At 39.8% G+C, this 20,408-nt stretch overlaps 1 protein-coding gene across 3 annotated transcripts in view; it reads right to left on the bottom strand.

Moving 5' to 3' along the window:
- The window catches only part of stab1 (stabilin 1), a 276,631-nt gene that overhangs the window by 14,886 nt on the left and 241,337 nt on the right, over window positions 1–20,408 (bottom strand). For 2 of the 3 annotated variants that reach the window (XM_043707873.2, XM_043707874.2), the window contains 10 exons: window positions 17,460–17,609; window positions 16,923–17,027; window positions 15,680–15,787; window positions 13,502–13,695; window positions 12,442–12,583; window positions 10,136–10,269; window positions 7,045–7,210; window positions 6,803–6,909; window positions 6,599–6,718; window positions 5,993–6,145 (listed from right to left, as the gene is read on the bottom strand). In XM_043707873.2, coding sequence (XP_043563808.2) covers window positions 5,993–6,145; window positions 6,599–6,718; window positions 6,803–6,909; window positions 7,045–7,210; window positions 10,136–10,269; window positions 12,442–12,583; window positions 13,502–13,695; window positions 15,680–15,787; window positions 16,923–17,027; window positions 17,460–17,609 — 1,379 coding nt within the window. The remainder of the gene's footprint in view (window positions 1–5,992; window positions 6,146–6,598; window positions 6,719–6,802; window positions 6,910–7,044; window positions 7,211–10,135; window positions 10,270–12,441; window positions 12,584–13,501; window positions 13,696–15,679; window positions 15,788–16,922; window positions 17,028–17,459; window positions 17,610–20,408) is intronic. The other variant, XM_087994200.1, reaches the window with a different exon arrangement.

Genomic DNA, 20,408 nt, shown 5'->3' on the forward strand with positions numbered 1-20,408 from the left:
AGATGCTGGAGATCAGAGCTGAAAAATGTGTTGCTGGAAAAGCACAGCAGGTCAGGCAGCATCCAAGGAGCAGGAGAATCGACGTTTCGGGCATAATTCCTGAAGAAGGGCTTATGCCCGAAACGTCGATTCTCCTGCTCCTTAGATGCTGCCTGACCTGCTTCGCTTTTCCAGCAACACATTTTTCAGCTGTCGAATATAGAAGCAAGGGAATCTTGCGACAACTTTATAAAACACTGATTAAGCCACAGATAGAATACTGTGTGCAGTACTGGCAGCCACACTTTTGGAAAGATTGACATGGAGATGATGCGGAGGAGATTCACTAGGATGTTGTCTTGGATGAAAAGTCTCAGTCATGGGGAGACAATGAATAGGCTGGGTTTGTTTTCCCATGAGCAGAGGAGGCTTAGGGGGATACTGATTAAGGTACACAAGTTTGAGAGGCATAGACAGAGTACAAACTTAAAAATTAAACAACACCAGGTTATAGTCCACAGGTTTAATCGGAAGCACTAGCTTTCGGAGCACTGCTCCTTCATCAGGTGGTTGTGGAGTATAAGATTGTAAGACTCAGAATTTATAGCAAAAGTTTAGTGTGATGTAACTGAAATTATATATAGAAAAAGACCTGGATTGTTTTGGTCTCTTGTCTGTTAGAATGACCATGTCAGTATCAGTTCTTTACTATGTAAATCGCAGAACGTTTTTAAAAGTTACATTCTCAGGTGAACTTTAACAATTGGTGTCATGTTGAACCAGATAATGTATTGAAGGTGTGAGCTCCTCTGTGTGAGACTGTCTGTGCCACAATGGTCAGACTGATTCTAATCTAAAAAACAGATTTACAGAATCTTACATGGATTCATGTAGTTTTGAGCAAAGTAAAATGTAATTCTGCAAGTACAGATTCACCCCAAAAACACATATGTGCATTATGCATGGGTGTGTCTGGGTGGGAGTGGGGGTTTATGGGTGTCTGTGTGAGAGTGTGTGTGTGAGTGAGAGTGTAAAGGGGTATAAGTCTGTGAGAGGGTGCGTGTGGGAGTGTATGACAGAGGGGCTGCGTGTGTGAGTGTTTAGGAGTGCTACACACACATTCACACAGACTCTCTCTCATACGCTCTCACATGCACTCTCACACTTACCCTCTCACAGACTTGTACCACTTTACACTCACACTCACACACACACTCTCTCACAGACACCCATAAAACCCCACCCCCACCCAGACACACCCATGCACATATACGTTTGTGGGGTGAATCTGTACTTGCAGAATTACATTTTACTTTGCTCAAAAACTGCATGAATCCATGTAAGATTTTGTAAATCTGTTTTTTTAGATTAGAATCAGTCTGACCATGGTGGCACAGACAGTCTCACACAGGGAAGATCACACCTTCAATACATTATCTGGGCCAACATGACACCAATTGTTAAAGTTCACTTGAGAATGTAACTTTTAAAAAGGTTTTGCGATTTACATAGGAAAGAACTGAAACCAACATGGTCATTCTAACAGACAAGACACTTAACAAACAATCCAGGTCTTTTTCAAAGTATAATTTCAGTTACATCACACTGTAAACGTTTGCTATAAATTCTGTGTCTTACAATCTTATACTCTACAACCACCTGAAGGAGCAGCGCTTCGAATGAGAGTCCTTCCAATTAAACCTGGTGTTGTGTGATTTTTAACTGTGTATGCCCCAGTCCAATACTGGCATCTCCAAATCATAGACAGAGTTCTCCTTGTGGCAGGCATGCTATGACCAGAGGGTATAAATTTAAGGTGAGGAGTAAGTCATTTAGAGGAGATTGGTGAGATTATTTTTTCACCAAGAGGGTGGTAGAAATATAAAATGTTCTGCGTGAGAGGGTGGTGGAGGCAGGTACTCTCTCAACAGTTGGGAAGTATCTGGATGAGTACATAAAATGCCAGGGCATAATAGGCCCATGGATCAAATAAGGGTCAATGGGATTAGTATAGTTTGGTGTTTGTTGGTTAGCATAGACATGGTGGGCTAAAGGGCCTATTTCTATGTTGTATGACTCTGACTCTATAGCAAGTTGAACTAGGAAACTATAGACATATTTGTTTGAATTCAATCATTAAACAGGCCACTAGAAATGGTTGTTAGAGATAGATTTACACCACTTTTAACCAAAAATGGTCCTGTCATTGCTTTTGTTGTCCTCTTGAAGATAGTATAAAACTGATGGATCTTGAAATGCTAGTGAGCATGATAAATGTGAAAAGGCTTTGACAAAGTTCCACATAAAATATTAACAAGGAAGTAATTGGCTAAAGACTTTTCTCTCTCTGTCTCTCTCTCTCTCTCTGTCTCTCTCTCTGTCTCTCTGTCTCTCACACAGAGACAGAGAAACAATTAGTTATGAGGAGCATCTTGACTGTTTGTGATGGAGCTATGAGCCTGAATCTGGCCCATGTCTTTTAACATTGATAAATAGAACTTTAGGCACTCAGACTTGAAACTATATTGTTGTTTCTTTTTATTGCTTAGTCAAAATCCTGGAATTTCCTTTCTTAGAGCACTGTGGGTGTCCCTACATCTCAAGGACTGCTGTGGTTCAAAAAGACAACTCACCACCACCTTCAGATGGGCAATTAGGGATAGGGCAGCTCAGTGGTTAGCACTGCTGCCTCACAGCGTCAGAGACGAGTGTTTGATTCCAGCCTCAGGCAACTGTCTGTGTGGAGTTAGCACGTGTTTCATCCCACAATCCAAAGACGTGCAAGTTAGGTGAATTTGCCATGCTAAAATTGACCATAGCTTTCAGGGATGTATAGGTTAGGTGCATTAGTTCAGCGTAAATGTAGAGTAGTAGGAGAATGGGTCGAGGTGGGTTACTCAGAGGGTCGGTGTGGACTTGTAGGGCCTAGTGGCCTGTTTCCACACTGTAGGAATTCTATATGACAATAAATGTTGGCTTAACCAACAATGACCACATCTCATGAATGTATTAAAGAAAAGGATTGGTATAATAACAAGTATGTGTGTGTATATGCTATAGAGCATTGTGTTCAAGACTGCTGAATAGGTAAAGGACCTGAGGGAGTTGCATTACAATTACTGATTGTCCATGACCAATTTGCAAAAGCAGTTGTGGTATTAATGAATTCTGGCAATATATCCTAAAGTAGGAAACTACAAATAGTATCATCCCATAAATGACTCGGAAATATAAATCTACTAATTATTCACAGCAGGCTCACTAAATTGATGCCTAACTTAATGGGTCTACAATTACCAAGACAGGGTTGGAGGGCTGGAACTCTTAGAAAAATGCTGACCTTTTGGATTCATTGTTATTACGTAAGCAATGTGACATCTCAATTGTAATGGTGGGTGAGTGAAGTAGTTGTACCGCAGCCAAGATGGAATGAGTTTGATAACTGAATATATCTTCTGACATGCTATTTTTTCTAAATTTCAAAGCCTAATTTAGCCTTCAAGTAATAGCTAAAACACTAATAAAGCAAAATAATTAATGTTTACAACTCATGAATATTCCTATTGAATTTAAATTTTTTTCTGCACTGCATTTACTGTACCAGATACGGAATATTATCTGTGAGCAAATTCCAGCTAATACCTTCAAATGTGTTACTGATTTAGATACATAAATAATGTCAAGTAAAGTGAGGGTAGAATTGAAATTCAACAACCCACAAGAGAGCAGTTTGAGATCTAGTGCTCTCAGCTGGGAGCCACACTCGTGACAGGAAATTGCAAGTCAAGGGTCTGTGACTTCCTTTGCACATTAAAATTAATATTAAAATAATAGCTCAGAAATCAGACTGCAGCTGCACCACATTTCCTGCATTCAGCTCATTGCTAGGAGCACAAGATCAGAAAGCCAGCCCTACATTGATGGAATCAGCATTCTAAGCATTCTGACCTAGAAGTTGAGCACTGTTACAATATTGTTCACTGTGTACAAATTAGCTTGGTTAAGTGGCATTCAGCAAAAATCTGAATGAAAGTGACAGGTCAAGTGTGCAATCCAGAGTACTGGATTATAAACTAAACTTGTCTTGCAGCTGTAGTTTGAATGCTGTGCCCCAATAGGGCCTCATTTATTGGGAAATTCACCCACCATAGTTCAGTCAGGGAAATTATGGCAAAAGGCTATTGGAAAATATGGTCCATTAGGAAAGCAAACAAGTAGTCTGAAGAATCTGCAGAATACTCTTCAACAATCAATAGTAAAATGACATGGTGAAGAGCCAGATTGCGAGTTGAAAATAAATCCTTCCCAAATTGGGAGTGACAATACACTGAGTTTACGCTTGGACCCATTGGAAGTCCCCACGCATGGACATGCACTTTTAATGCCAAGGAAATGTTAAATGTTGAATCAGCTGATTCGGGCTGCACAAGACATTGCGTAAATGTCCCAGACTCTAAGCTCAGATTTGTGCTACTTAGCCCAGAAACCTTGCTCTGTGAAATCTCTGGTATAACACAATAAATAACAATTAACTTAACCATTAACCTCCACACCTATTTAATGTACACAGTGAACAACACTGTAACATTGCTCAACTTGCAGGTCAGAATGCTTAGAATGCTGATTCCATCTATGTAGGGCAGGCTTTCTGATCCTGTGAGAAGTTGAACTGATATGTCTCACATCTCCACAAGCACCACTGGCCTAAATGTCCAGAACCACTGTCTACCCCGACTACTCACTACCCCAACAAAATGTGACTGGCTGCTGCCATCTCACCTCCAATCTCACTCACCCTCTCCCTCACCTAACAACCCTGGTGAAAATCTTGAGACCTATAAATGCTGAGCTGGAGATGGCAGCTAATGTTATATGCCTGCTGTGTTGCTCCTCTTTGACAGTCATCTCCTGGATCACTGCATCGAGGCATCCTTGTTTCAAACAGCATCAGAAGTCTCAGCTGAAAGGACAAAAAGGTCAGAGTGCAAGGATCATTGCAATTAACAATGATGTGCATAACATCACTGTTACTGGAAGATCTCTGCATCGTGATTGGTTGAGTCAGTAATCATTTAATACAGTCTGAAAGGATGGCTGAGATCTGTTGGAAAGAGGGGCTGCGGATGGATGTATTAATTATGGATTCATTAAATACGAATTTGTACGAATATAGTGAGCTAATAATCAGTTGAATGTGTTTTCTTTAAATGGAGGTTAACTGATAAAAAAAACTCTTGTTAAAATTGTAGACTTGGACTCTATTTATCTACAATTCTTATATTGTATCATAGAAATATTGAGTGGAAAGGACATATATGTGGAGAATACTATGCTTGAAAGCTTGCTGTCCGTTCTTGTTTTTTACCACATGGAAATTTACTCTCTTGCCAGAATTTTACTTTCAGAGGCCTTTTGTTTTACTCCTCCCTTCTTTGTGTTTTCTCTTGTCTTTTCCTGTTTACAATTCTGTGTCTAATGAAGCAATGTATCATTATTTTCATCCAGGCCAGTCCAAAAACTTCCCTGCACCAGCCCATACACAAACCCTTACTAATTTCCTTTTCCCCTATAAACAGGCTTTCTTATAGTTCATTTTATTTTCCCTGAATATGCCATGATTCAAACCCTAACACTGTTCTCTTCTCTTCCCAGATACTGACTGACCTAATACCTGAATTTTTATTTTTATTTCAGATTTCCAGGATGTGTAGCTTTTCCTTTTCATAAAAGGATTAAAGTGCAAATTAGGTATTGAAATTTTCACAGACTTCAGCTTTTGTATATACAAGAAGTATAGAATTAGCAAAGTAGTCTAGCTGGCGGTCAATTAAAATAAGACCACTTTCCCGGCTCTTTTACAAGATTTTGTAAAAACAAATTCCTTTTTTAAAGGAACACAGCAATGTTTTTCTGCACGTATTACTGCTAGAAATAGGTTTTAATGTATTACATTTTTCAAATTTAAAGGCAGCAGGTTTTGTCTTTTCAACAGAAAAGCTCTACTATCACTTACATTGAAGAGAGTCTGATTTGCGGGTCCAGTTTCATCAATAAGAAGATCATATCCCAGCCTGGATGAAATGGGTGTATCAGCACTCAACTCATCATAGTAGATAAAACTATTGTTTCTAGAGATATGGTTTTCAAGATCCCTCCATGACAAGGTCTAGATACAATAAGAAATTACAAAGTGATAATTTTGCACCAAAGTTTTGTGACTGCAATTACTTGTCATTGAAATACTGGCTCAATTTGTCAGCACACTTTCAGGTAGAAGGATGTGAGTTCATGCTATAACCCACCACCTGACATGGCATGTTAATGAAGCACTGGGGGACTACTACATTGCTGGAGCAACAGTTCCATTAACAATAGCAACTTGGATTCCTACAGCGCCTTTAGGTTGAGATTAAGGCAATGCTTGCAGCTAAAGGGTGCATGTTAAAGATTACATGGTTTTACTGAAAATGTTCTGCTGCTCAACCTAAAAGTCTTCTCTCAACCACTTTTAACAAGCATAATGAATCGTTAACAAATTTCCACATCACTTCTATTCTCAATTGTATATTTGATCTTTATAAAGTAGGAAGGGAACACTCGGGAAGTAATTTCTTTTTACCTCATTTACTCTAAAACCAGAATCTAAGGGCACGAACAAAGTTTCATTGGTTGTCTCATTTGATAGGAATTCCAGGAATTTCATTCCTTCTTCAGTCGCATTGGCATAATCTAATAATTTCTAACAAGAAAGAGGAAATAATGAGATGCACTGCCGATCATATTTGTAAACATAAAATTAAAGTCATACAGAAGTAATACTCACAGAATAAAAGACTGAAAAATTGGAGTTACTGGAAAGCACTTCCACAAGGTTCCCATTGCAGGAATAACCATCACCCACAAAGCCTTCCTTACATACACATTGAATATCTACAAAGTAATTGTGCCAGAAAAATACCAACTAATTAGTGTAACTTAAATATTTAGTAAATCAAATGCTGCTTTACATCTTTTATTTAGATAATAGTAAATTTAACTAAGGAATGCATTCAATTCCTTGCTTACCTTGCTCTCTAAAGCAGTAAGCATCCCAAAGAGCACTGAGATTAGTCTGAACTCCATAATCCATTATACCAATCTTATTGGAGCCGCAGTTAGGATTTATATGGGTTGTGGGATATCCGGCTTTCTTATCGGCCATCCATCCAATAACACAAAGGTGGTAACCAAACTGTGCAAGATAAATTAAAGTGTTATATAGTTCACGAGGGGAGCTCCTCAATCTGAAAAGTGAACACTTTCTCTCTCCACAAGTGCAGTCTGATCTGCACAGCACTTCCAACATTTTCTGTTTTTGTTTCAGATTTCTAGAATTCCCAGTATATTATTTCTGTAGTTAATATTTAGAAGTTTGTGGATATTACGAAGCTAATTGGAATGTGTTTTGTGAGGAATGTAAACTGCTTTTAGGAGGACCTGGACAGACTTAGTAAATGGACTAAACCTGAAAAACAGAATACAACGGAAAATTGTGAAGCTATCCATTGTGACAGGAGAAGAAGTGTGCAGAATATTTCTTAAATTGTAAGAGTTTGGAAAATGTAATTGTGAAAGTGGATATAAGTGTCTTTGTTAATAAATCACTGAAGGTTAATATGAAGATCATAGAGTCATAGAAGTGTACAGCATGGAAACAGACCCCTTGGTCCAACTCATCCATGCTGAACAGATATCCTAAATGATCCAGTCCCATTTGCCAGGTTTTGGCCCATATCCTTCCTATTTATATACCCTACAGTTGCCTTTTAAATATCATAATTGTACCAGCCTCCACCATGTCCTCGGGCAGCTCATTCCATACTCACACCACCCTCTGCATGAACAAGTTGCCTCTCAGGTCCATTTTAAATTATCTCCCTCTCACCTTAAACAAATGCCCTCTGGTTTTTGGCTCCCCTATCCTGGGGAAAAGACCTTGGCTATTCACCCTATCCATGCCTCTCATGATTTTGTAAACCTCTATAAGGTCACCCCTCAGCCTCTGACACTCCAGGGAAAATAGCCCCAGCCTGTTCAGTCTCTCCCTATAGCTCAAACCTGCCAACCATGGCAACATCCCTCTAAATGTTTTCTGAAATCTTTCAAGTCTCACAACATCCTTCCTATAGCAGGGAGACCAGAATGGAACACAGTATTCCAAAAGTGGCCTAACCAATGCTGTCTACAGTTGCAACATGACTTTGCAACTCCTGTACTCAATGCATTGACTAATAAAGGCAAGCATACCAAACACAGTCTTCACTATCCTATCTACCTGTGACTTTACTTTCAAGGAACTACAAAGCTGCACACCAAGTTCTCTTTATTCAGCAACATTCCCCAAGACCTTACCATTAAGTGTATAAGTTCTGCCCTGATTTTGTTTTTCCAAAATGCAGCATCTCCCATTTATCTAAATTAAACTTCATCTGCCATTCCTCGGCTCACCTGCCCACCTGATCAAAGTCCCACTGTACATTGTGGTACGTTCTTGGCTCTCCACTACTCCACTAATTTTGGTGTCAACTGCAAACTTACTAACCATACCTCCTATGTTCACATCCAAATCATTTATATAAATGACGAAAAGCAGTGGACCATGCACCGATCCTTGTGGCAGATCGCTGCTCACAGGCCTCCAGTCTGAAAAGCAACTCCACCACCACCCTCTGTCTCCTACCTTCAAGCCAGTTATGTAACCAAATGGCTAGTTCTCCCTGTATTCCATGTGATCCAACTTTGCTAACCAGACTGTACTTTGAGCCATTTTCAAAAAATTGAATGGAAATTAGTCAAAAGATAGTTAACACTAGCAAACCTACTATTCTGAAAATTTCCAGCAATTAGAAAAAATGCACCAAAAGAGCCCTAAAGCAGTCAGCACATTTAAAAACAGAAATAACCATGAACACACATTGCACATGCACTAATACTAAAAAGAAAATACCATGTCCTTCAGTGTATGAAGACAAATCAAACAAACAGGAAATGACATCACCACAAACCCCAGGAACCCCATCCAGGACAAACATATAAATAGAAAGCAGGAGACAACAGCTTCGCTTCACTTGGAGGTCAACATTGATGATGTTACCTAGCCAGGTAATGAAACGTCTGGATATCAAACCTCCAGCTCAGTGAGCAAACCTACACCCTAAACCTCAACCTGAGCTACAAACCTTCACAAACCTTGCACAAATCAAACTGTACCTGTCCACTGGATTGGAGAGTACTGGTTTCCTCATGGTAGCAAAACAAAGAACCCAAGAAAATTATAACAAATCCCCAAGCAACCAGAAATGATCCTCAAGTCATTTCAAAAGAAGCTTTAGGAAAGCTAATGAAATGTTAGCTTTTATTGTATGAGGATTTGAGTATAGGGATAAAAAAAACTTGCTTCAATGGTACAGGGATTTTGTCAGATCGCACCTGGATTACTGTGTGCACTTTTGGTCCCCTTAACCTGGCAAAGATATTACTGCCGTAGAGGGAATGCTACAAAGGTTCATTAGACTTATTCCCAAGGTGGCAAATTTGGGCATACTGGGCCTGTATGCTGTAGAGTTTTGAAGAATGAGAGGTGATCTTATTGAAGCTTACAAAATACTTAGTGATAGACAGGGTAGATGCAGGTAAGATGTTTCCCATGGTTGGGTAGTCTGAAAACAGAGGATGGGCCAGTGCTATTTAAATTATTGATGAATAGGAATTTTTTTACTCAGATGGTTGTAAAACTTTGGTATTCTCTACCGATGGTATCTCAGTCTTTGAGCATGTTCAGAGTACAGATTGGTAAGATTTCTGATTACCAATAAAATACAAGCTTATTGGGGATAGGGTGAATAAAAAGCATTGTGATTGTGTTGAAGAGTAGGCAGGCTGAATGGCGCACTTGCTTCCTATGTTCCTTTGTCCGCAGTTAACTATTTTAGGAGAAACCACTCCAGGTATTTCGACAAAAGTTGAAATACATCAATTTTACACAATCCTTCAAAACCTAAGTACTCTAAGTGATATTAAATATAAAGTGTCTATATAACAGCATGGACATATGGAAAATAGACCTCTGTTAAACAGCTTGACTTTTGCTATATACCTTGTTTGTGTAGATATTTACCTGCTGGGCAGTAGCAAGTTGATCAAAACTTGCCAGAGTAGCCCCCTCAGCATTGCAGGCAGCTGTTGCACCTTCAAAGGTAAATCTATATTTCTCAATGGGTGACTGCAAATGGAATACTCCAGCTGTTTTATCTGGGAAAAAAACAACATTGCTAAATACACACACATCTGAATGGCTCACGGTCATTTCACAAAGTGCCTGTGATATGACATCACAATTGAATTATTTATTATTCCCCTGAAACCTCCAACAGAACAGCGTCCTAGATGTTGATGTTCACATCAACTAAGCATGTAAGAAGCTGTTGGTTACAATCTTGAGACAGTGCGTACACAGTAATGATTTACTGGTAATGTTCTGATTTTTTCTTTCCCTCCCTAAGTGAGCTCAGATATAGTTTGGATTATCAGCATCCTATTCACCCTAGGTGGGGCATCACAACCAAGCCCAACACTGACCTCACCTAACAACTACGTATTTGCACTTTTCATGCAGACTAGTCAACTGGAAACTAGAAGGGTGAGGTCTTTATTAGATTTATTCCTTTCAAGGGGAAGTGAGACCAATTAGTTAAAAATCACACACCAGGTTATAGTACAACAGGTTTAATTGGAAGCACACTAGCTTTCGGAGCGTCGCCAATAGTGTTCAGGGAGGTGTAAAAGTCAGGGGTATATATAGGATAATAGGGTAGGGGAATGGGACTGGGCGGGTTACCCTTCGGAGGGTCTGTGTGGACTTGTTGGGCCAAAGGGCCTGTTTCCACACTGTAGGAGTTCTATGATTCAAGCATGTGAAAAGAAAGAGTTATAGGTACAGTTACAAGAGAGTGTCTGCTTGACATTCCAAGGTCAGGTGAGAAAGAAACTGCTCATAACCCAAATAGCTAAAGAATTCGAACATTTGGTGTAACTTTACATATGTCTCTCTAATATTATACTGGAACTGATATTATGAATTTTAGAACAATTGGTAGATATTTATATCCTTTTATATCTTCTATAATGAGATTAGTAGGAATAATAAATTACATAACAGAATTTGAAAAGTCATAAACTATTGGCAATTAATGTGATGCAGCTGGCAAGTGTGTGAAGAGGAGTATGGCTAATCAGTATATTGGAATGTGATTGAATACAGTATCCACTGTAGTGAGAAGTCTCAAGGGAAATCAGAGTCTGAGAAACATCATGAGACCATGGAAGACCAGGGGTTAACCATAAGCCTGTCCATCTCTAGCCATGCAGTTACATGATTAGCTTAATTGGAAGTGTAAGTAATTAATTAGAGTCATAGAGACATAGTGATGTACAGCACGGAAACAGACCCTTCGGTCCAACGCGTCCATGCTGACCAGATATCCCAACCCAATCTAGACCCACCTGATAGAGTCGTAGAGATTATTAATGATTGCTATGTATTTGCTAAATACAAATGTAAACAAACGTATGGTCTTTCCTTTGTTCGTTGAAGAACATTCTAGATTCTCAGAGGGTCTCTTCCCACCAAGGTAATTTCAATAAACTCTTCGATGCTGTGAGTGGGCCTCCAGGTGTTGAGTGATTTATTTGGTAATTCTGCTCTAAAAGAAGGAATCTTAGTGCTCTATATGTAACAATAGATCCACTTAACAGACTCTTAACTGTTCACTAAGTTGCAGGGCAAGTTACATCCACCATCTTAAGTGCTCACTCTCTCCAACATTGGAAAAACATGGCTGCATGTATATCATCCGCAAGAGCAGCTCACCAAGGTTGTTTAATAGCATCTTCCCATCCTGCAAAAACTATCAGTGAGAAAGATAATGTCTGTAGGCACATGGGAACACTACCACATTTCATGTTCCCATTCAGATTTCGTGATATTCTGACTTTGAAAAACATTACTTTCTCTTCATTGTTGCTCAATCAAAATTTTGGAGCTCCGTGACTAACTCTGGGTGTTGCTAAACACTGATTGCTGCACTTCAGGAAGGTGGCTCACTACAGCAATGACAATTAGGATTGAGAATAAATGTTGATAGGACTAGTGGTGTCCACATCCTATAGATGAATAAGTTTAAGAATGTATTTTTGCATGACCAACTGAATTGCAGACTTTTTTGGAATATTTGTCTCCAAACTTGTGCACAGGATTTCTCCTGTTTCGATTGACAATTATTAAAACAGAAGTTTCCTGGATCAATGTAGATTGAAGTCTCATTGGTCATTATAGAGAACCAATCAATGTTTTATGTAACCACTTTCATCATAGCAAATTAAAAGTTAAGTAAAATGCTGCAACATAACAAAATAAAGTCTCACCTTGAAAATGGAGATCATTGCAAAAGGCATTAGGATGACATAAATTCCTTTCAAGACAACGATCTCTCGGTGGTTTGGCATTTACTAAACATTGGATACCATCACCTCTGAATCCTTCTTTGCATTCACACCTTCGTTTATTCTACAACAGAGTCCTTTTTAAATTTTTTGAATCAACTTATTTCATGAACTACTCATCAAACATATCTGAACTCTAGGTTTAAACTGAAGCACCAATTGTGAGCATTACAGTTACAAAATTATTTCAAATTGTGCTCCATATCTTTTAAGAACATAATTACAGAACATCTTATAAAAGTTAACTTGAACATTTACTATCTCTTGAGTATACCAAATACCAAAATTAATGCTGTAAATACCATTTTTAAAAATGTTTGAAAAATTACACCTCCTGTAAAGTAGAAAAGAGAAGCATTTCATTCAAGCACATATGATATTGGTTAATTTCAAAACATGCCTTTGCAATTTTGAAAAGTGGTTTAATTATGACAAATTCCTTTTAGACTTCTTATTTAACTAAATTGAAAGTTTATTTTCAAAAATCATTTGATAGATGGAATTTTATTCATTATTTTCAAAGCATGACTGGCACAGTATAATTTCCCTTCAAATAATAGGTTAGGGAGATAGTATTGAAAGATTCTTCATTACAGCCCTCAAAGATTATCCGAGGTATATTGGTAATAACTGTGCCTTAACATATTGAGATGTCTGTCAATCCATGGTCTCAAAATTATTCTGACTCCAAACATATGACATTCATTAACTGCCAGCTGGCTGACTGTAAGCAATTTGAACATGAAAATATAACACTTTTTCCAAAGAACTGTGACCAGTGTTACAGTCAGGAATCCAATGTAAAAACAACAAGTCTATAACCTCTTCCCCCAACTGGTTACTTACTCTTTATTAATCTTGGCAGTTGTAAAAATGGATCTATATACCAGCAGTAAGTTAGAAGTTGCCCTTAATGATGCTAACAATGTATTTCAGTTCACAAATAATAATATTAACCAGTCCTAATATCTTTTGCACTTACTGGTCCAATATTAATGCATATTGCATGTTCGCTGCATCCACCATTCCTGCCATCGACACATCGATCTATGGGGCTACAGAAATAGCCGTCACCCTCGTGTCCTGGTTGGCAAGTGCAGGTTATGTTAATCCCACTTTGACTACAGGCAGCATATTGGTGGCAGCCTCCATTATTGTTCTTGCAGCGGTCGACCACTATATATAAAATTACCATATTAATGAATGCGCTTTGATTCCCTTCTTTCCATGCAAGAACAACAAGATAGATTTTGTGGCTAAATAAAATCTTATTATAGTATTCTGTTGACTTCTGCTATATCTCTTCTTTTTTTTAATTATTCTTGAACAGAGTTTAAAAATATTAGCCAGCTCAAACCTGGTCCAAAATCTGTTCTATCCTTTCAGAGAACTATGACCTAACCAATGTGCCTATTGAGGGTTATGCCTTATCCTTCCAAAGGGAATAAAACTGAAAGCTTCCCAAGAGTCCAATTGGCATGTTAAAAATGACAACCATTGAATTTGAGATGCCTTTTCGCAGACAAATTTCTGTCAGATTTCCTGTGCAACACTCATGGAATTGGGTCAGGGCAGAATATCCTACTTGTTCTATCCAGAAGTAATTTTGTCTCATTTTTCCACCACGCAGTTGAGCAAATCTTGTGATTAAAGAACTAAAATTTTGTATCAGAACCCTACAGCACAGAAGGAGATGCATTATGCCTCTACCAGATCTTTGAAAGTGCTGTCACACTTAGACAAAAACCAAGAGTGTGGGGTTATGGTCCTCAGTTCCTCATCCTCATGTAGCTGTCCAACTTCCTATTGACATCATTAGTAATTTTAACTTGCACCATCACATTAAGTAGAACCTCCCGGATTCCATCAACTCTTCAAGTGAAAACGATTCTGCTTATCTTTCCTCTAGATCTTTTTTCTTTTCCTTCTATTAAGAATTAACTTACTAGAGGGAACAAGTTTTCTGTATCTACTCTTATCGAAGTGCCTCATCATTTTGAATACTTCTATTAAATCAGCTGACAACCCTTTCTATTCCAAGGAGAAGAGCTGTAGCTTTTCTAATCTCTCCTCATAGCTGATATCCTGAATTCCTGATAGATATTTTCTATCCAAGAATGTTTATTACACATCTCTGGAGCAGGTGGAATTTAAACGAGGCCTCCTGGCCCACCATCATTGCACCATCTAAATCCTGCAGTGTCCTGCTTTTGCTACTTTCTGAACTGAACTTAAAAAGGTAGGGACATGAGATTACAGTAAAATCCTCCAGTAAAAGAATCACTATCAGTGCAGGCACTGTGGGCTGTCATCATAATTTGTGGGCGGCACGGTGGCACAGTGGTTAGCACTGCTGCCTCACAACGCCAGAGACCCGGGTTCAATTCCCGCCTCAGGTGACTGACTGTGTGGAGTTTGCACGTTCTCCCCGTGTCTGCGTGGGTTTCCTCCGGGTGCTCCGGTTTCCTCCCACAGTCCAAAGATGTGGAGATCAGGTGAATTGGCCATGCTAAATTGCCCGTAGTGTTAGGTAAGGGGTAAATGTAGGGGTATGGGTGGGTTTCGCTTCGGCGTGTCGGTGTGGACTTGTTGGGCCGAAGGGCATGTTTCCACACTGTAATGTAATGTAAAAAATGTAATGGAACTGATCCAGCAAAAAAAAGGTCAATAGTGTAAAATTGTCCCTAAGAGAGTGAATGTAGAGGCAATTATAAATGTCTCTGCACAAGAATGCCATGGACAACAATAAAGTTTTTTTAAAATTGCTTTTTTTCAGAAAAAAAGGGAAAGTAGAACTTTTTAAATAGGGAAAGTAATAAAACTCTACATTAATTTCTGACTTATAGAGGAGTTAGCATCAGTATGATGACCAAAGTATGCTCCTTCCCTATTTAGTACTGCAATGGTGTTAAAATTCTATCACCTCACTGAGGCCCTAAAATTAATTTATACATAGCGTGTATATGCAAATTGAGTCTGAAAATAATCTGTTTGCAATTTTAAAATAAATGCTTAGAATCCACCAATAGCAAACTGAGAACACCTACTGGCCCCACAATTTAGGTCTTCAGCTGAATATAAGCTAATCTGAAATCGAAACAACCAAATAGAATTTACAATTATATTTGTTAAGCTTAGCTAAACATGTATATGTACTTGCCTGTACATTTTCTTCCGTCACCTTTATAGTATGGATTACACTCACAGATGTTGTCACTTCTGCAAACAGCATTGCGATCACACTTTGGGGAACATACAGATTTTACAGCTACATTAAACAAAAATACAAAAAACTCAGTGCTTCAAGACTGGAGTATAAATGACACTATATACAATAAAGAAAATTAATCAAACATGACAAAGACACTAGTTTCAATCTCCTGTTCAGTGGATAAATCACCATCTTGACTGCTGCACTTTAATCCATGTTTCAAAAGTAGCATGTTTGGAAAGTTAAGTTTTATGCAAATCTTAAATCAGTATGTTTTAATTCTTTGATTAAAGGATTACTCCCACCCTTTTCCAACCAACTGCCCTGACTGCCCCAAGAGTCAGCTCTAATTGGCATCAATTAGGGACAGCTTTCACTTTTTCTACATTCCTTTCACTATTGAAAACCCCACAAAAAAAGGCTTATTCAATGAGCTAGATTTTTAACAGTGATCTGAGTAATATCAATTGTTGAACCACCAACTGCCCCTGAAATAACATGTGGAATATTATCAAGTTTCTCTGTCATGATTAATTTATAGATATTTCAACTATATGTTTAAAATAACAAGAGTTTTTTTCAAAACAGCTGAGATTCTACTTTTCAGTTCATGTATATGTTTAAATCTATATTTTGCATAAAGTGTTTCAAAAGTAATTTGGTTATTAGTGCTTGCAAAGTCGGAATTGGCTGACTGAGAATTCTGTAATGTGATTAGTAGCATAGAGTGATGATATTACTGCAACTCAATACAATTTTCTTACCTAGAAGTATTCATCCTTCTGCCCATGAATGTTAACAGCAATATTGATGTAGGAGTAACATTACACTCAATTTGACTTTACTGATAGTGCTAGAACAGTGAAAGCTATATTCATTCATATGTACAAAATATTACAAAGTAAATAAGATTTCCATTGGAGAAAACTAATTCAAATTGAGCAATTTGCAATTCTTCAGTTACAGTAATTTGCTTTATCAATTGATTTAGTTTTAACTTTGGAATTTGGAATTTGAGAATGAATGGAATAAATAAACTTTTCTGACTTCAGTAAGTCACAAAACCATATGTATTAAAATGGACTTGCACTCATGTAAGTTACAAATAACTGCAAAATAAGTGACAATAACATATAATATTGGGCTCATTAATTAATGTTGATTTCAAAATTACATATGTAAAATTACTTGCCAAATCTTGTTTCACAATATTTTCCAGTCCATCCTTCTCTACAGAAACAAGTTCCAGCACCAGAAATTCCTTCATCACAGATTGCATTTCCTGTGCAATTACATTCTGTGAGATTTTAAAAAAAAGTAATGTGAAAGTTGCTATAATTCAAGGAGTTAGTCCAGGTGAAACTCAGTTTGTAGACTGTAATAGCAATAGACAAGTGATCTAGATATAAGCAAATTCTTCGCAGAGCTTTCAAATGGTTATTCCTTTATCACATGACAACTTTTGTATAGAAATACTGCTGAGATGTATGATCTTTATGAATACAGCCTGAATAGTTGAATGTAGTATTTGTAAGCTGCGTTAGTTCTGCATATTTGTTCAAGCAGATTTCAAAATTTCAATAAGATAAAAAGCAATTTAAGGAATGCATTGGTAAACTAGGTTATGCATTTTGGTTGTAGGACATCACATCAGGTAGAAAATACAAAGCAAAACTACTAACTTTTCTTGCAGTAATTCAGAGAACATAGAGTTGGTTGCGATACATACTTTTGCAGTTCGGTCCATATCTACCAGTTTCACACAATTCACAGGCTGTTCCACTGAACCCCACTGAGCACTGGCATGTTCCATTTCCGAGTCTTCTATCATTACAACTTCCATGAGAACTACAAGGTGACTGTATTCCTCCAGGGCACACTGAAATAGTAAAGTTTCAGGGTAAATCTGCTAGATTAACAAAGAGTTTTGGGCCTGGGCCTTGAGTGAATGGGGGATGCTTCATTTGAAGGAGGCCAGTCAGCCCTATGGACTGAATCTTCGCATATCTTGGCAAACGTTTCTTTCTGTTAAGCCTAGCTAGTTTTCTCATTCAGCATTTCAAAATCATTACCTCTTCAGAATACTTAAACATGATTTTGTCCTTAAGAACATGATTTTTTCCTGAAGAAGGGCTTATGCCCGAAACGTCGATTCTCCTGTTCCCTGGATGCTGCCTGACCTGCTGCGCTTTTCCAGCAACACATTTTCAGCTCTGATCTCCAGCATCTGCAGACCTCACTTTCTCCGCATTTCAAAATCACCCCATTAACAACCTCCTATGGGCCTATAGTGTCCCTATCATTCATTTCTATCTAGCTGGATTCTATTATCTTCTTGTATTTGGAAGAATTTACCACTGCCAGATGGGTACATTTTTGGAAACAATTAATCCTGATAGAATCAGTGTGGAAAAAGTGGGTTGATTAGGACGAGTCAGCATATATTTTAAGGACAAAATCATGTTTAAGTATTCTGAAGAGGTAATGGAAAGGGTAGATGGGGTTAACACTTTGGACATGGTACACATGGATTTCCAGAAGGCATTTAATAGTGTCTCACAACACACCTGAGGAAAAGTGTAGGGTCTGATGTAAAAGGGACAATAGCAACATGGATACAAAATTGGCTGAGTGATAGGAAACAGACTAATGGTAAATGGATATTTTTCAGCACACAGTAAGATTTTGTTTTAAATGGAGTACCCCAGGGATTGGTACTGGGGCCCTTGCTTTCTCTGAAATATATTAATAATCTGGACCCTGGTGTGCAGGCGACAATTTCCAAGTTTGCAGGTAACATAAAATATGGAAGAATTCTAAGGAGGATAGTGTGGAACATCAAAAGGATGTTGATAAATTGTTGGAGTGGATGGATAGGTCACAGATGAGGTTGAATGCAGAGAAGTGAGGGGTGATGGTAGGAAAAAGTGAGGTCTGCAGATGCTGGAGATCAAAGTTGAAACTTTATTGCTGGAACAACACAGCAGGTCAGGCAGCATCCAGGGAACAGGAGATTCGACGTTTCGGGCACAGGCCCTTCTTCAGGAATGAGCAGAGAGTGTTCAGCAGGAGAAGATAAAAGGTAGGGAGGAGGGACTTGGAGGAGGGGCGTTGGAAATGTGATAGGTGGAAAGAGGTCAAGGTGAGGGTGATAGGTCGGAGTAGGATGGAGGCGGAGAGGTCAAGAAGAAGACTGCAGGTCAGGAAGGCGGTGCCGGGCTGGAGGGATCCGGCTGAGACAAGGTGGGGGGAGGGGGGATGAAGAAACTGGTGAAGTCCAAGTTCATCCCCTGCGGTTGGAGGGTTCCCAGTCGGAAGATAAGATGCTCCTCCTCCGACCGTCGGGTTGTTGTGGTTTGGCGGTGGATGAGTCCAATGACCTGCATATCCTCGGTGGAGTGGGAGGGGGAGTTGAAATGCTGTGCTACAGGTTGGTTGGGTTGGTTCGTCCGGGTGGCCCAGAGGTGCTCTCTGAATCGCTCCGCAAGTAGGCGGCCTGTCTCCCCAATATAGAGGAGGCCACACCGGCTGCAGCGGATGCAGTAGATGATGTGGGTGGAGGTGCAGGTGAATCTGTGGCGGATATGGAAGTTTCCTTTGAGGCCTTGGAGAGAAGTGAGGGGGGAGGTGTGGGCGCAAGTGTTGCACCTCCTGCGGTTGCAAGGGAAGGTGCTGGGAGTGGAGGTTGGGTCGGTGGGGGGTGTGGATCTGACAAGGGAGTCGCGGAGGGAGTGGTCTCTACGGAAAGCTGATAGGGGAGGGGAGGGAAATATATCCTTGGTGCTGGGGTCTGTTTGGAGGTGGCGGAAGTGACGGCGGATGATGCGCTGTACATGGAGATTGGTGGGGTGGTAGGTGAGGACCAGTGGGGTTCTGTCCTGGTGGCGGTTGGAGGGGCGGGGCTCAAGGGCGGAGGAGCGGGAAGTGGAGGAGATGCGGTGGAGGGCACCGTCGACCACGTCGGGGGGGAAATTGCGGTCCTTGAAGAAGGAGGCCATCTGTGTTGTACGTATTTTGAACTGGTCCTCCTGGGAGCAGATGCGGCGGAGACGAAGGAATTGGGAGAATGGGATGGCGTTTTTACAGGGGGCAGGATGGGAGGAGGTGTAGTCCAGGTAGCTGTGGGAGTCGGTTGGTTTGTAGTAGATGTCCGTGTTGATTCGGTCGCCTGAGATAGAAACAGAAAGGTCTAGGAAGGGGAGGGAGGAGTCCGAGACTGTCCAGGTGAATTTGAGGTTGGGGTGGAAGGTGTTAGTGTAGTGGATGAACTGTTCAACCTCCTCGTGGGAGCACGAGGTAGCGCCGATACAGTCATCAATGTAGCGAAGGAAAAGATGGGGGGTGGGGCCAGTGTAGTTGCGGAAGATGGATTGTTCCACATACCCTACGAAGAGGCAGGCATAGCTGGGGCCCATGCGGGTGCCCATGGCTACTCCTTTTGTTTGGAGAAAGTGGGAGGATTGGAAAGAAAAGTTGTTCAGGGTGAGGACCAGTTCGGTCAGTCGAAGGAGGGTGTCGGTGGAAGGGTACTGGGTGGTACGGCGGGAAAGGAAGAAGCGGAGTGCTTTGAGTCCTTCGTGATGGGGGATGGAGGTGTACAGGGACTGGATGTCCATGGTGAAGATGAGGCGTTGGGGACCGGGGAAGCGGAAATCCTGGAGGAGGTGGAGGGCGTGGG

The sequence above is a fragment of the Chiloscyllium plagiosum genome, unplaced genomic scaffold (genome assembly GCF_037043375.1).
Source record: "Chiloscyllium plagiosum isolate Xiang-an unplaced genomic scaffold, Cpla_swu_hap1 HiC_scaffold_14, whole genome shotgun sequence".
Taxonomy (NCBI): Eukaryota; Metazoa; Chordata; class Chondrichthyes; order Orectolobiformes; family Hemiscylliidae; genus Chiloscyllium; species Chiloscyllium plagiosum.